Below are 13,132 nucleotides of genomic sequence, written 5' to 3'. Positions count from 1 at the left end.
ATCAACTCCCTCAGTATAAATCTAATTTCCAGACATCTCGATTAAAGCAACATTATGTAAAAATTGACAATTGATACCACTATTAAAAATTAAATTCCAAGGTTTACAGGTTACATCAAAAAACTACGTGTCGATAAACATGTATGTAACGATGTGATTCTCCTCTGTCACTGAAGTTTCATATTGCGACAGCAAGCGATAGGGAGTCTGAGACGGAGACACCAGTCACCCTGTTACAAGACACTGTACCAACAAAATGCCTTTGAAGCGGTTATTTAAAGTTTTTAGAAAAATGATGTAATGTTGCTTTAACATGTGCTGTATTCGCAAATTAGCAACAGTTTTGTTGACACAAAAGGTACACACACGTTTTTTTTCAAGAGTGAAGTCTGCACATATGAAGGCTTTCATGTAAAAGAAAGTGATGTGTCATTCTGCTCATGTGTGATGTAGTCCTCGCATGGATTTTGTGATTCACGTGGGGTTTCCCTAGTTTTCCATCCGTCTGTGTTAGGCTGTCTGTCCAGTATAGTGCTCTTCCGAACAACAATAGTTCAGCAGTCTTGGTTGTGTGAAACAGCCTCGATGTACATATTTAGAAATGTGTGGCTTCGAAGTTGTCATTTTTAATTTGCTTTAGTTTAAATGGGATCCTTCACCATTGTTACGTCCGTGAGTAGCAAGTTTGGTTTCCTGGCAGTGGAGACGTGGAATGTTTTGGTGCTTGTTTAAGTGAGAGAGGGATGTTTCGTGCTTGTGTTTTGCTTTCTCAGCTGTCCTCACCGCGTTTCTGCCATGTGAGGCATGCAGAGAAAATTTAAGTCACGGGGTCATCATGACTAATCCACCACCTCACACTCAGCCCCCTTTTTTATACTCCACCCACCCCCCATCCCCATCACCATGGCAATCTGACCATGCCCACTTTTTCCTCTGTCTGCCTACAGTCAGAAAGCAGGATTTCTTGTTTTCTCTGCACCACTGAACCGCGACAGCACAGAAGACACTGAGGCATGTGTGACGGGTGGAAATGTTGATGTGATTGTTTAGTTTGTCAGGTGACTGCCATGTTTATCTCCGCCATTTCCTTGTTTCAGTTACAGCTGTAGAGTGACTGGCAAAATCTTTTTAGGTTTTTCGTGGCTTCTTGCTGTGTTACAGTTTGTTTATACAGTTCACCAGAGCTCTGTTGGAATATCCTCATATTATGAAGAAGCACACAGTGTGAGCATGTGGACAGGATGTCCATTTCTAGATTGCTGGTTACTTGAAAACAAGGAATGTTTGTTTTAGAATTAATAGACTCCCCTTTGAGACTTGATGTCCGTCTTAGAAAGTAAAATTATCAGTAAAGTACAATATATCACCAGCTATTAACTGAACAGAAATACATGGCCACTATGCAATGATGTAGATGGAGTTAATGTCTCATATTTTTACCATATTTATTTGATGTGGAGAGTTGAATTGTCCTTTAGTGGCTCCTTTTGAGGAAACAGTTGAATTAATGTTCATGTTCACTTACTAACTTAAGTGACAAAAATGTATTTAAATGTTTCTATTTCATTTATCTACTTTATTTTGTAGATATTTTTGTTTTACGCATTCAATTCATCTGGAAAATCTTGATCATAAAAACAATAGATTTTTTTTTTTAAATCACCAAATTGTACGGTTCTTTCCAGGAAACTTCCCCAGAAGTAAGTCACACAGTTGATCCTTTTGTGGGACTTACAGGGAAACAAGAGACACAATTCTGATAATGAAATAATGGCGGTATGTTTTTGTCTTTGGTAAAATTAACGTCCAACTATGATGACTATCCACACAACACTTGATTTAGAAGAACAGCTGTAACCTGACAACATCCCACCAATAGTTGAATCCAGAAGTAATTCACTGTACTTTGAAGGAAAATTGTACACCTTCCCACAATGACACGTGCATATCTGTCTCTGCTTTTTTTGTTGGTCATTTGTGGAGCTAAAGCACGTGAACTTGTATGCAGAGCATAAGAATGAAAACAAGTCTTACTGGAAGACAAAAAAACAGAACTCATTCACTAACCACTCTGGCTAACCTCAAAGAATGAACAGTCCTGTGCAAGTACACACATGAAACACCTACAGTATATACATATACTGTATGCACATATGTATGCACATCAAGGCACGTTCAGGCATATCCACAGTTGTAGTCTCTCACTACACACTCACGTTCTCTCTGTGTGTGGTTCCTCTCACTATTACACACACATACTCGTGTGCAGCGCTCTTCTAGGAAGAGCTCATGTGCAAGTCTGCTTTACAGTCCTTTTCAGTTTTGCTTTTGCTAGAATGGGAATCACTTAATTTGTAAAATACGTAATACCCAAAACCCTAATTGTGTGTTTATCCTCCTACCTGTGTAGAGCAGTGAGCAGCCAAATTTTTCAGCACCCAAAGACCAGCTGGAGATTTAATGTCAGTACCTTTGTCAGAGGCAATGAAGGGACAGTATCACTTAAATATTTGTATGTATTTAAACTGTGGTAGAAAATCCAAGAGCAGTGGGCACATGAAGAAAATCCATAGTTGCAACTGCAAATGCAAATGAGACTCCAGCTAGTCTCAAACCTCATTGAAAAATACTAACCACAGTGGCATGCTGCATACGGTCCACTGATCCAGGGTTACTTTCTAGTCATGTTTTTACTGTTAAACCAGCGCAGCATCCAGTGACCCCAAAGCTAAATTGAAAGGGAAAATGAAAGGTGCTTTGCCTCTGGATTTGATTTTACTGGCACAGAGCATTATCTTGTTTTTCCATTACTTTTTTGTGGCCATCATGATATAAATCAGTTGGTATTTCTCAGTTACTTCCATGTAAGACAAACATACACTTTGTCCTTTGGATTGCCTAGTTTCAAGGAGCAAGTTAAAGGTTAATTTGAAGAGTTGTTCATAGGTGTCTTGTTTTCTAAGGGGAGTGTGTGCTCCTCCTGATAGCTGTGGATGGTTCATCATCTATCCATTTTGAATTTTCAAAGAACTGTGTATCTGTTAAAAATCATAGGAAATACAATTTTGATTTACTGCACTCATGTTTATTTTCAGATACACAATGTGTTAGTGCATATGTACAGTGTTTCCCTGCATCAGCATTTATAAAAGATATTAATGATGCAAAAATTTCCTGCAGCATGTGACAGGTACTGTTTATCTGATGTAGGTTGTTGTAGTCATAACAGCCCAGGATAAAGTAATCCAAGAAAGTGACTGAAGCTAAAAGGGAACCAGGACTCTGTGAGAACTGGAATCATGATCAGAAATCAGAATGACTGAAATATGAACGCTTGCAAGTTCTGCCATCATGATTGCCTTTTGCAACACTTCTCGGCTTTTGCAAAACAGCAGCAGTGCACATGTGCACACGACAGTGAGACTTGATGTTGAATTGCCTGTGCCTGTGCATTATATGTTTGTGTTGTCAGAAAAGTCAGACTTGGATTCTTCCTACATTAGGCTGTGAGGCAAAAAGGTGAAATGGTTGTTGTGTGTTTGTGTTTTCAAAAGGAGCTCATCAATGATTCATTCCTCCCCAATGACCCTGCATGTCCCACTGACACACACACACACACACACACACACACACACACACATGCGCATGCACGTTAGTCAGAGGATTCCCACTCATACAGTGATGACACCATGGACAGGCGCCACTCCGTCTCTGAGAGTCTGACTCCCCTCCAGTACAGAAGAGATGAACATTACAGTACCTTGATATCATGTATTCCTGGAAGCTTTGCGTGCAAATGGACCCGTCTACACTGCTTGCAAAGGACATAAATCAAATTTTTCTCATTTATGAGTGGCTCTTAAACAGAATGTTGCTTTCCTATCAAACTGATATTTCTTTGTTTGATTGTCTTCCTGGATTTGTTGAAATAACCCTTTTCCCATCAGATTCCCAGAATATTATTTTTTGCAATCGCGCCCCTAGTTCCAGTAATGGGAAAGACCATTTATGATGAGGTATTTGTGTATAATTGTGCACAGAAAGAAGCAGTTTCTGTTTAGTGCCTGGATGACCCTTTGAATAGGCAAACTATCAGCTTCAACTTAAAGACATTCCTGACCTCTTTAGAATGTCCATGTGTAAACTATTAGTGTGTATGTGAAAATGCTGATTAACACCACGAAGTGGTATAATAAATAAAAATGTTTTGACTTTGGTCTACATCTGCACTTTAACAAGTGACACACTGCTGCAAAGAGCTAATAAAACAACTTGTTTGCTTTCTTCTTCTTATAAGCCTTTACACCTCTGAGCTATAGATCATTATCTTAATCAGAAGCCATTACTAGATCTTGAATGTGAGCCTCTGCAGATAAATAGATAGACAAAAAGCAGAGTATGAGGTAAGACAGGCAGCCAGGCAGGGAGTCGGTCTCTAAATATAATAATCATTAAATAGCGGCCCAGGCCCATTAAACATAGCGGTAAGCAGTGGGGTGTGAGGAGCAGCCAGGTCCACAGCGCAATACTGTTTACACTACAAATGCGGTTGAGTTACACCATGTACAGTAAAATGGGCCCGACTGCCAGTAACTCTAGTCACTTACCAACAAAAGCATCATTTCCTGAAAGCTCCTCCCTCCTCCCTCCCTCTCCTCCCCACCTCTCCCCTCCCCTCCTCTGCTCTCTCACTCGCTCTCCAACCACCTTTTTGAGCTCTGAGGAACTAGTCCACAATCACTATGACTAAGCCCTCTATGCAAATACCTGACTGTCCTGGCGAAGCAGGAAGCCTCTTTTATACTCGCCTGTGTCTCTGTTTGTGAGGGTAACAGAGTGTGTATGTGTGAGCTCAGTGCCCCGAGTGTACCTGCGCTAGAGGCAGATGTGTGTGTTGAACCAGAGAGGAACTTTGAGAGGTCAAGTGAGAGTCCACTGTTGGGTGGGAGTGCTCCAGCTGTAAGGTGAATACCAACACTTTAATCAACACATGGAAGAGGCTGTCGCGTTCAGGGAGACAAGGTGAAGCAGGAGTCTATGTGTGTGTTTATTCCCCCCCCCCATACTGCAGCGTTTGGACCCATGTCTCTCATGCAGCTCTGGACTAAATTGTATTCACAGCTGGGACGACCACTTCCCAAGGTACTGGTACTGTTTGCTTCTTTTTTTGTTTCTTTTTTTAAAGACTTGGTGTTATGTTGTTGAGGGTGTTTTTGTTTTTGATGTCTTGAGCAGTAATTCTTAGGTGAGGAACTGGGACTAACTGAAAGCTGCTTGTGTCAAGAGTTTTTATTGTCGTTATCAAGTAGCTCATAGATAAGATATGCAAGCACTTTGTTTCCCACTCCTGGCTGCATTTTTAATGTTAACTTCCTTGAATGAATTTTGTCAGTGCTTCCCTGTCATTGTGATGCTAATGGATGTAAGCCTGTGATTCTCCTTTATGTATTTTCTTTCTGGAGCTTTACTTTACTATATTCTTCATTAAAATAGCATTAAAGTTTTTTGTTTTTTTTAATTAGTGGCAGATGATAGACTTAAAATTTTGTCATTGTTGCGAACGCTGGTTTCCTGTACACTGAGTCACATGCTTGACAACGGACATTCTTTCAATAGAAATCTTTAGAACTAGGCTTAATTCCTATTAAGGAAAGGTCTCCTCCTTTGTTATCTACTTACAAAACTAACTCATGTGCTGTTTATTAAGAGAGTAATGCCAAAGAAGGTAAAACAGGTTTAAGATTTGGGTTCGCTTCTGACAGTTTGTCTGTCAGCAACTCAGGCTGTACGTTTTTGGCAGACCAGAGTTGCTAGTCAGTCACCCCGTGCCCCTTTTTAGGCTCTCGTTCTCAGCCAGGAACTATGACAAATGATTGTCTGCCTCACTGCCTGCTGTCTTCCAGTAAGTGCTAGAACCTGATATCTTCTCAAATAGCACTCTTGTCTGTTTTCTGTCTGGCTATTGAATATGCTCATTGTTGCACTGCCCTGTAAATAGACCTGCATTGTGGGGTTTTATTCATCATTTATTAGAGTACACAGTGTCGGTTGAATTATAGCAGCTCATATCTGTCTAATGACGTTGCTGATGCAAGGCTCGCTGAGCCCGTTTCCACCGAATTTCTGGTTAAGTTGATTGGCTAATGACGCAGTGTCAGCGTTTCTCTCACAGAAATGTGAGATATTACACAATTGGTAGTTTTCAAAGAGATACTGCTTTTAATAAGTTGTTTTTTTTCTTTTGTTTTCCTTGTCAGAGATATCCCAGTCTATTGCCAGAGAGAAACTAATAGAAATCAGGCTTCAGATGATCCTATAACCTGAGCCCATTTGCTTCTGTTAGTCTCTCTCTGGAAAGCTGGCTGGGCTATCTTTGTTCACAGCATCTATAGGTATCATTATCAGTGAGTACTTACCACCCTATGTCTGTTCCACACTCTTGTATGACAGGTTCACAATGTTCAAGTACATCATTTAATGATGAAATATCACAGTCAGGTGCCCGTATGATTATTTATCATTTCTCCTGTTCACATCTGACATTTAGAGATCCCAATGTGCTTCCAGTCTAAGTGATGGGGCAGAAACTTTGCAGTCATCATAAAATCGAGCCTAGTTTATCTGAAGCTAATCTGTTTTAGCATGTTCGTTCCAAACCCACAGTCTTTTAAAGTGAAATTCCTGACCATCGTTTTAAAACAGACAAAAAAAATTGTGAACCTGTCCTTTTAAGACATGCGGCGCAGAAGGGCAGCCTCTTGGTGGGCACATGTTGTCAGTTTCCTGGTATTGCTTTAAACCTCAAGCATGACCAAGGCGTTCAGCTTACGGGAAATGAATAAACAATGAAGGTGAGGATGAGTGAGAGCATGGGGGGGGTTGTTCCAGGCATAATGTCTAATTATGCCTGGAACAATTAAATCTATGGAAATGTTTCACACATCCGTGGTAGTTATAATGGCAACGGTGGAATAACTCAGGTTGCTGCTAGGTGAAAAGACAACATAACAGGGTGATATTCTAGACGTGAAAATCAGTTCATGTTACTAAGATGAACGATTCAAGATGTAGTAAATCTGTCACGGCTAACAGTGAAGCAGCTGCAGTAAGATGAAGATGAAGGATTACAGCTGTCACAGATCATCTAGTATTACTGTTAACAAATTATTCAAGCTTATATGCATTTAGTTGTCGCATGTAGTGATGGCAAAATATCACTCAGCAGTCTTTGTTGATAATATTATTGTCGTCTCTTTCAAAACATAACCATCAAATTATTTTTTTTTTCTCTGTCACATTTTTTTTAAGTGGAAAAATGTTGTGTCGTCAAAGTGACTTAATATCTACTCTTTCTATGTACTTTAACCACCTCTTTGATATAATTTCAAATCAATTAAATGTGAGAGATGTTTTGTAGCAGATTTCTGGCAGGCATGATGTATTTGATTAAGGGTGGAAAAGCAGGTTAGTGGTCAGCGGTGTCTTTTCACAGAGAGCCGGTCCTGGGGTTGAATTAGTTTTCCGACTTCAACATTTCTGTTTAGAGTTTGTAGATACTCGGTGTGCATGCAGAGTGCTTCGGATTTCATCACACAGTCGAAAGACATGCAGGATATGTGGATCTAAAAATTGCCCGTTGTTGTGAACATTTTTGTCTGTCAGTGTGTGTTTGCCCTGTGATAGACTGGCAACCTGTGTAGCGTAGCCTCGCTCAATATATGCATATATGACAAGGACGTCACATATTTTAACAGTTTTTAAAATGAAAAAATCCTGGCATCTCATTCCCATCTCTCCCTCTCTCTCCCTGCCTTTAGTTCCTTTTTGTTCTCTATGCTGTTGGCCGTCAAGTGCCTTAGGTAATTATATACATCCAGGTCCACTTCCTCTGTAAACTCTAAAAATCTGACAGAGTGACTTTACTTGAAATAATCTAGATTACTTCAAAATTATAAAAGTAGATTTGTTATTTTAAGTTGTTGAAGCTTTCTAGCCTGCAGAATCTAAACTTGAAGGCAGTCATAGAAGTGCCCAGTAAATGCAATTAAAACTTCTGACTTCCGTAGAGCATAAAAATGTTGCGCTTGTTTGGATGTCCCAATAACCTGTTTGACTTCTGTGATGAAAATTGTTATGGGCCACTCTTACCAGACCAAAGTGATGTCGAAGCTTATTCCCTTTTCTCCCCCAATCAAACATACTCAGTAACTACGGGTTGTGTACGTTTAACTGCTGATGGTTCACAGGATGAACATAAGACTATTTTTGTCTGTCAGCCAACAGGCAGGTCAAAAAATTCAGTCTCCCTGTCGTCATAATCGAAGTGCCCATGGTTGTAAAAGAGTTAATTTCCTTCCATTGCTGGCAGTTGATTCTTGGCCAAGAGCCAAGTCAACAGCTTCCAGGCAATGAGCCCACGAACCCTACATCATCGTGTGATAGTGGTCCTGTGACCACCGGTGTGTGTGAACACGTGGGTGTATGACACACACAAGACTAAAGACAGATATTTAAGGTGATGTGGAAACTAAACTCTTCAGATGTTCGATTTCATACAACTGCAAACCCTCTCATCGTCTAGTATTGGTTTCCCACATAGAGCAAGTAAAAATAGGGTATAGATATAGTCGAATTTCATGTCACCGAGAAGCTTCACTTTGAATTTCACTCTAGGCGACATATTCAAACCAATTCGAAAATATATATCAACGTGAATTAAATGTACAGACGACTCTGTCCTTATTGGAGCAGGGAAATAAACAGTGTTTCAGTTTTTCAGAAGATAATGTTATCTTCTTAACTGTGAGCAACTTGTATTTCCTTAAAGTATTGAGCAATTGACACAGTCACATTGTTTCATTCAGAATTTGAGAACATTTTCTGTAATTCTCTTGGCTTAAGTGTTATGGGACTGCAACAAATGGCATATTTTTCCCTGTTGCAAATGATGTGTGGTGTGATGAAATTTCTGCATTTTTGAGACGTCATCTTGCATCAACACTCCCCTGACATCCGAGTTTCTCAGCAGTATGAGAGCAGGCTCACACATGCACACACAGTTGGAGATGGTGTGAGTCATTTTTCTTGTGATTTGTTGTTCGAACTTCACATGCTTTTCAGAAGCGCACCATTACTGTCAGTTCAAGACACAGGTTTGAACTTTTAAGGTACGCCCTTGTGTATGCCGTCGTGGCAACCTTTCCATGCATGACGTCCTCATGACAACACACCAAATACAAAGCAGGTCACATATTCTTTCTCTGTGTCTTTCCCTTTGTCATCTTCAGATTTTCCCCTCTTCTGCTACTTTTAAGGAATCTAAATTTTCCAGTCAGATTTATTTGCCGGCAGTACAATGTGCGTCATAGAGACCTGTTTCCTTGTTAGTTTCCTTGTTGTCAGCTCAGTGTAAGCTTTAGGCATTCCTACATTCACAACCAACCGTTCTTTGAACAAGCTCTGTCATTCGGCTGCTAGCTGGGACACTTGACATGGCATCCTTTTATTTTCCAGAACGTATGAAAACACTGGAAAATTCCAGGAGGCTTGTAAGCAGCGCACTGTCCCTGGCTTGCTTTACTCTCCTGCTTTACTTGGCACGACATGAAGGCTTGCCTGTGAGGATAGTGGGTCCAGGGATAAGCTAGACTTGGCTGTCTGTGGGCTAGACAAGGATCAAAAAATCATTTTCTTTTGTAAATACAATGAGAATTGTTGAGTATTTTATTATTTGTCAGACCATCACTTCAAAATGAACATTTCCATAGTTGAATTGTAATAAAACTTGAAATTTTTTTTTTGGGGGGGGGGGGGGGTTGGCTTGGTGTGGGGGCCTTAAGTTGAGCTCTTTGTGGTCATTGGAAAAGTTAGAACTGTGGTGCGCAATTAATTGTATTTTTTGGCGGATGGATGTGTGACTAAAGGTTCTTTTAGATGAGAACAAGGTGTCAAAATTTCCACGCATACTCAGTAACGTGCAATGGCTTCTTAATAAATTGTCTCCACGATCAAAGCTCTGTGACATTATAAAGCTGATGGATATCTGCATGTCATTTTGATCAATTCAATACTGAATTTATAAGAGAAACTGATACCAGTTATCTCAATAGCAAGTGTAAGTGAAAGAGCTGGTTTGCCAAAAAGTCAGTGTCTGCTTCATGTCTGTGAGAAGGTCAAGAAGGAGGAAAAGCTCAGAGCTGTCTTATTAAAGTCACAGCGCAACAGATATGTCAGGGATGTACGACATGCAGACAGCTTGGCATAACATAATCTAGACAGAAAGAAGACCCGCTGCACGAACACACATACACACACACAGAAAGAGAGAGAGACACACACAGGCCATCAATCAGGTTATGTTGACTCCATGGACAAGGTTAACAGCTGACCCTAGTAGGGAGAGCCGGGGGTGGGGGTAGTTTCAGTCAGCTGATCATAGGGGTGGGGTGGTGGATTTAACTGCCCTCCAGCCCACCAACCCAGACACATACACACACACGCGCGCACGCGTCACCAATATATGCATACATCAACATAGCTTTCAGTGCTTCTTCTTGGCTCATTGACCAGTGAATACACTGTCATTCTGTACCCACCCGCACTAGAAACAGGAGTCATGGCATGTCATTAGCATTTATAGCCTTCAGATTCTTGGTTTTGATTTGACTCACACCCCTCACCGCCGATCCCCACGACTATTGTCACAGTAAGACTCTCAGGCTCAGATTGGATTTACGGCTGTACAGAATAGCAACAAGAGGTTCGAAGGGCCCGGCGGGTAAGACGTGACAGTTGCTGATCCATTAGACCACAGGCTTTAATGACTTGTTGTGAAACTTCGTTCTGAAAGTGTTTGTAATATGAAATGTTGTACTGTTTGTCCTTTTTGTTAGCTATGTGACAGTGGACATATCTCCTGAAAAAGCTCTTGAGCTAAATGCCAATTAATATCAGTAAAAATGTATGCGTTCAAGAGATCCTCTTTCTACTCCAGAATTATTTTGGAATATTGAAGGGTGATGAGAGGCTGGGAGGACAGAGAGAAAAGGTGGCACATGTGGGATGGGAAATAGGGGGGTGGGAGTTTAAGCGACAGATGACAGAAATGGTTGGTTGAGCGGGTGGGGTCATTCGAGGTGTGTGTTTGTGTATTTATGTGGGTGTGTGGGGTAAGTGGGAGGCCAGGGTGACTTGTTTCCTGGCCTTGGAAAAGCAGCCAAGCTGGCAGTGTGTAGGAGGGGAAAGCCCTAGGCCCGGCCTGCTTGCCTGGGGCCTCAGCCTGGCCTTGTACTAAGGCAGGTTATTGAGTTTAACAGGATGTGGCGTGAGACCATATGTAGCATTTTTTACCTGATATTTGCTTTTTGATAGCAGGGGTAAATTTAATCCTGTAATATGTTGCAACATAACATAAAATAAAGGCAGAAATGTTTTTTTCATTCTCAGGCTTGTTGAAAAAAAAATTGTCAGCCTTTAACTTGGTCGTGAACTGCTGAACCCTTCGGAGATGGGAACTCAATACAGAATTGTGGAACAACGACCACATGTCAGCTGTTTTTAACATGTCCAAATAAAATTATGTAGCAGCCGGCAACATTACGTGTGCCGCAGGAGGCAGTCCATATATTCCTCTGGACAGCACTGGAGTTAGAAGTGATACAAGCTACAATACAGAGAATCTGACAAATGGGAAAACATGGGGAAAATATAGCAAACAAACAAACAAAAGATCTGTGTCACATTTCATCCGAGGCCAGGCATCCTCAATTTGATTTGAGAGGCCATTATCATAATGAAATGGAGCTTATGTGGAATCACAAGCAGCTTCTACTGAACTTCTTCTAAGTACTTGTGCTTAGGAAATGCTCTGATCTGATCAAACTTGCTATATATTTTAGCCCATGTTCTATGTCACAATACATACCTATCAAGGATGGGATTTGTGATTACAAAAGCATTTTCCCTTTTATAGTAAGGAGCAACCTTTACTCAGAGAGGTGTGGAGACCATGTGAATTATTGTTAATAAAGCTGAACAAAAGGTAGGTCAGCAGGATTTCCTTGTATGGTTGCACCTGAGCTTGTCACATGGTCCAGGTCACAACCAGTGTAGTCGTAGTCATTGAATCAGGAACAGCTGTTCATCGTTTCTCCCAAGATAACTGTTTAACGCTGCATGAGTTGCACAGAAAAGTGTTTTATCACCTTTTTGGTAGCGCTGATATTTATTTTCGCCTGAATGTATTTCGTAGTGCACATGATCACTGATACTCTGGGATTTTTGTTAAAGAAAAAGGGTATTGTGTGACACTTTAAGATTGCTCATCACATTGAACTAAAAGGCCAAGCAGTTCATGGAAAGTTATTGTCCAGAGGTGTTATTTTTCCAGTTCTGATTCTTAGAGCTGATAACCACCTTCGACCACAACCACCAAGCAGCTCTGTGGGGGCGTCGTGTATAAAGGGATGCTAGTGTGTGTCTGTGGTTTTCTCTTAACTGTTGTAATGGGAGCATATGATGCTTGCTTCAACATTCATAGCAGAAGAGAAACTGAAGTGGAAGAGGAACACGTGAAATGCAAACAAACAGGAGCCCGGACAAATGGGCTTTCACATGTTCCTCTGTGTACATGTACACACACGCACAAACACACACACACACACACACACACACACACACACACACGTGACTTTTCTTTACCTATTCCCACAAATTACATCAGATTTCTAGTGGATTTATTTCCATAAAAGCAGTTTCCTCTCAGAGGAACATGCATCACATTTAGGAGTTTTATTTATTGCACAGCAGAGGAAAAGAGAGTGAAAAAGAGGCAGGATTAGTAATTCTACAGATGTGTGGCTGTGTGCTGTGGAAGGAGCCAGATTAGCATCAGAGCAGTTGGAATTCAAGCCTTATCTCTGCTTGGCAGGGCCCAGTCTTAGGAACGGTAGATGAACCAGCCCTGGGTACGGGCCTGCCGGGGGACAAACACTGCTGCCTCTGTTACGCTCTGCTAAACAACTCGATTAGCATGGTACTGAGGTCGGCCACGTCTTGGTTAGCACCAACCGACCTGCTGCAGTTTTCAGTGACTTCTCTGTATCAGGACCGATGGTCCTCTGAATAACAGTAT

The 13,132-nt window shown here is 41.0% G+C and overlaps 1 protein-coding gene across 5 annotated transcripts in view; it reads left to right on the top strand.

The window, feature by feature from the left end:
- Window positions 1-13,132, top strand: part of si:ch73-63e15.2 (protein strawberry notch homolog 2) — a 59,888-nt gene that overhangs the window by 24,273 nt on the left and 22,483 nt on the right. The window contains exons 1-2 of one of the 5 annotated variants that reach the window (XM_037114020.1): window positions 4,716-4,964; window positions 5,072-5,142. The exons of 3 other annotated variants lie outside the window; for them this stretch is intronic. In XM_037114020.1, the coding sequence (XP_036969915.1) occupies window positions 5,083-5,142 (60 nt within the window). In that variant the 5' untranslated portion in view covers window positions 4,716-4,964; window positions 5,072-5,082. Of the gene's footprint in view, window positions 1-4,715; window positions 5,143-13,132 lie in introns of those variants that run through there. One more of the 5 variants, XM_037114019.1, reaches the window with a different exon arrangement.

Source organism: Acanthopagrus latus, chromosome 11, assembly GCF_904848185.1.
Source record: "Acanthopagrus latus isolate v.2019 chromosome 11, fAcaLat1.1, whole genome shotgun sequence".
Taxonomy (NCBI): Eukaryota; Metazoa; Chordata; class Actinopteri; order Spariformes; family Sparidae; genus Acanthopagrus; species Acanthopagrus latus.
Note: the sequence above shows the minus strand (reverse complement) of the source record. Positions and strands in the feature narration are given on the sequence as shown.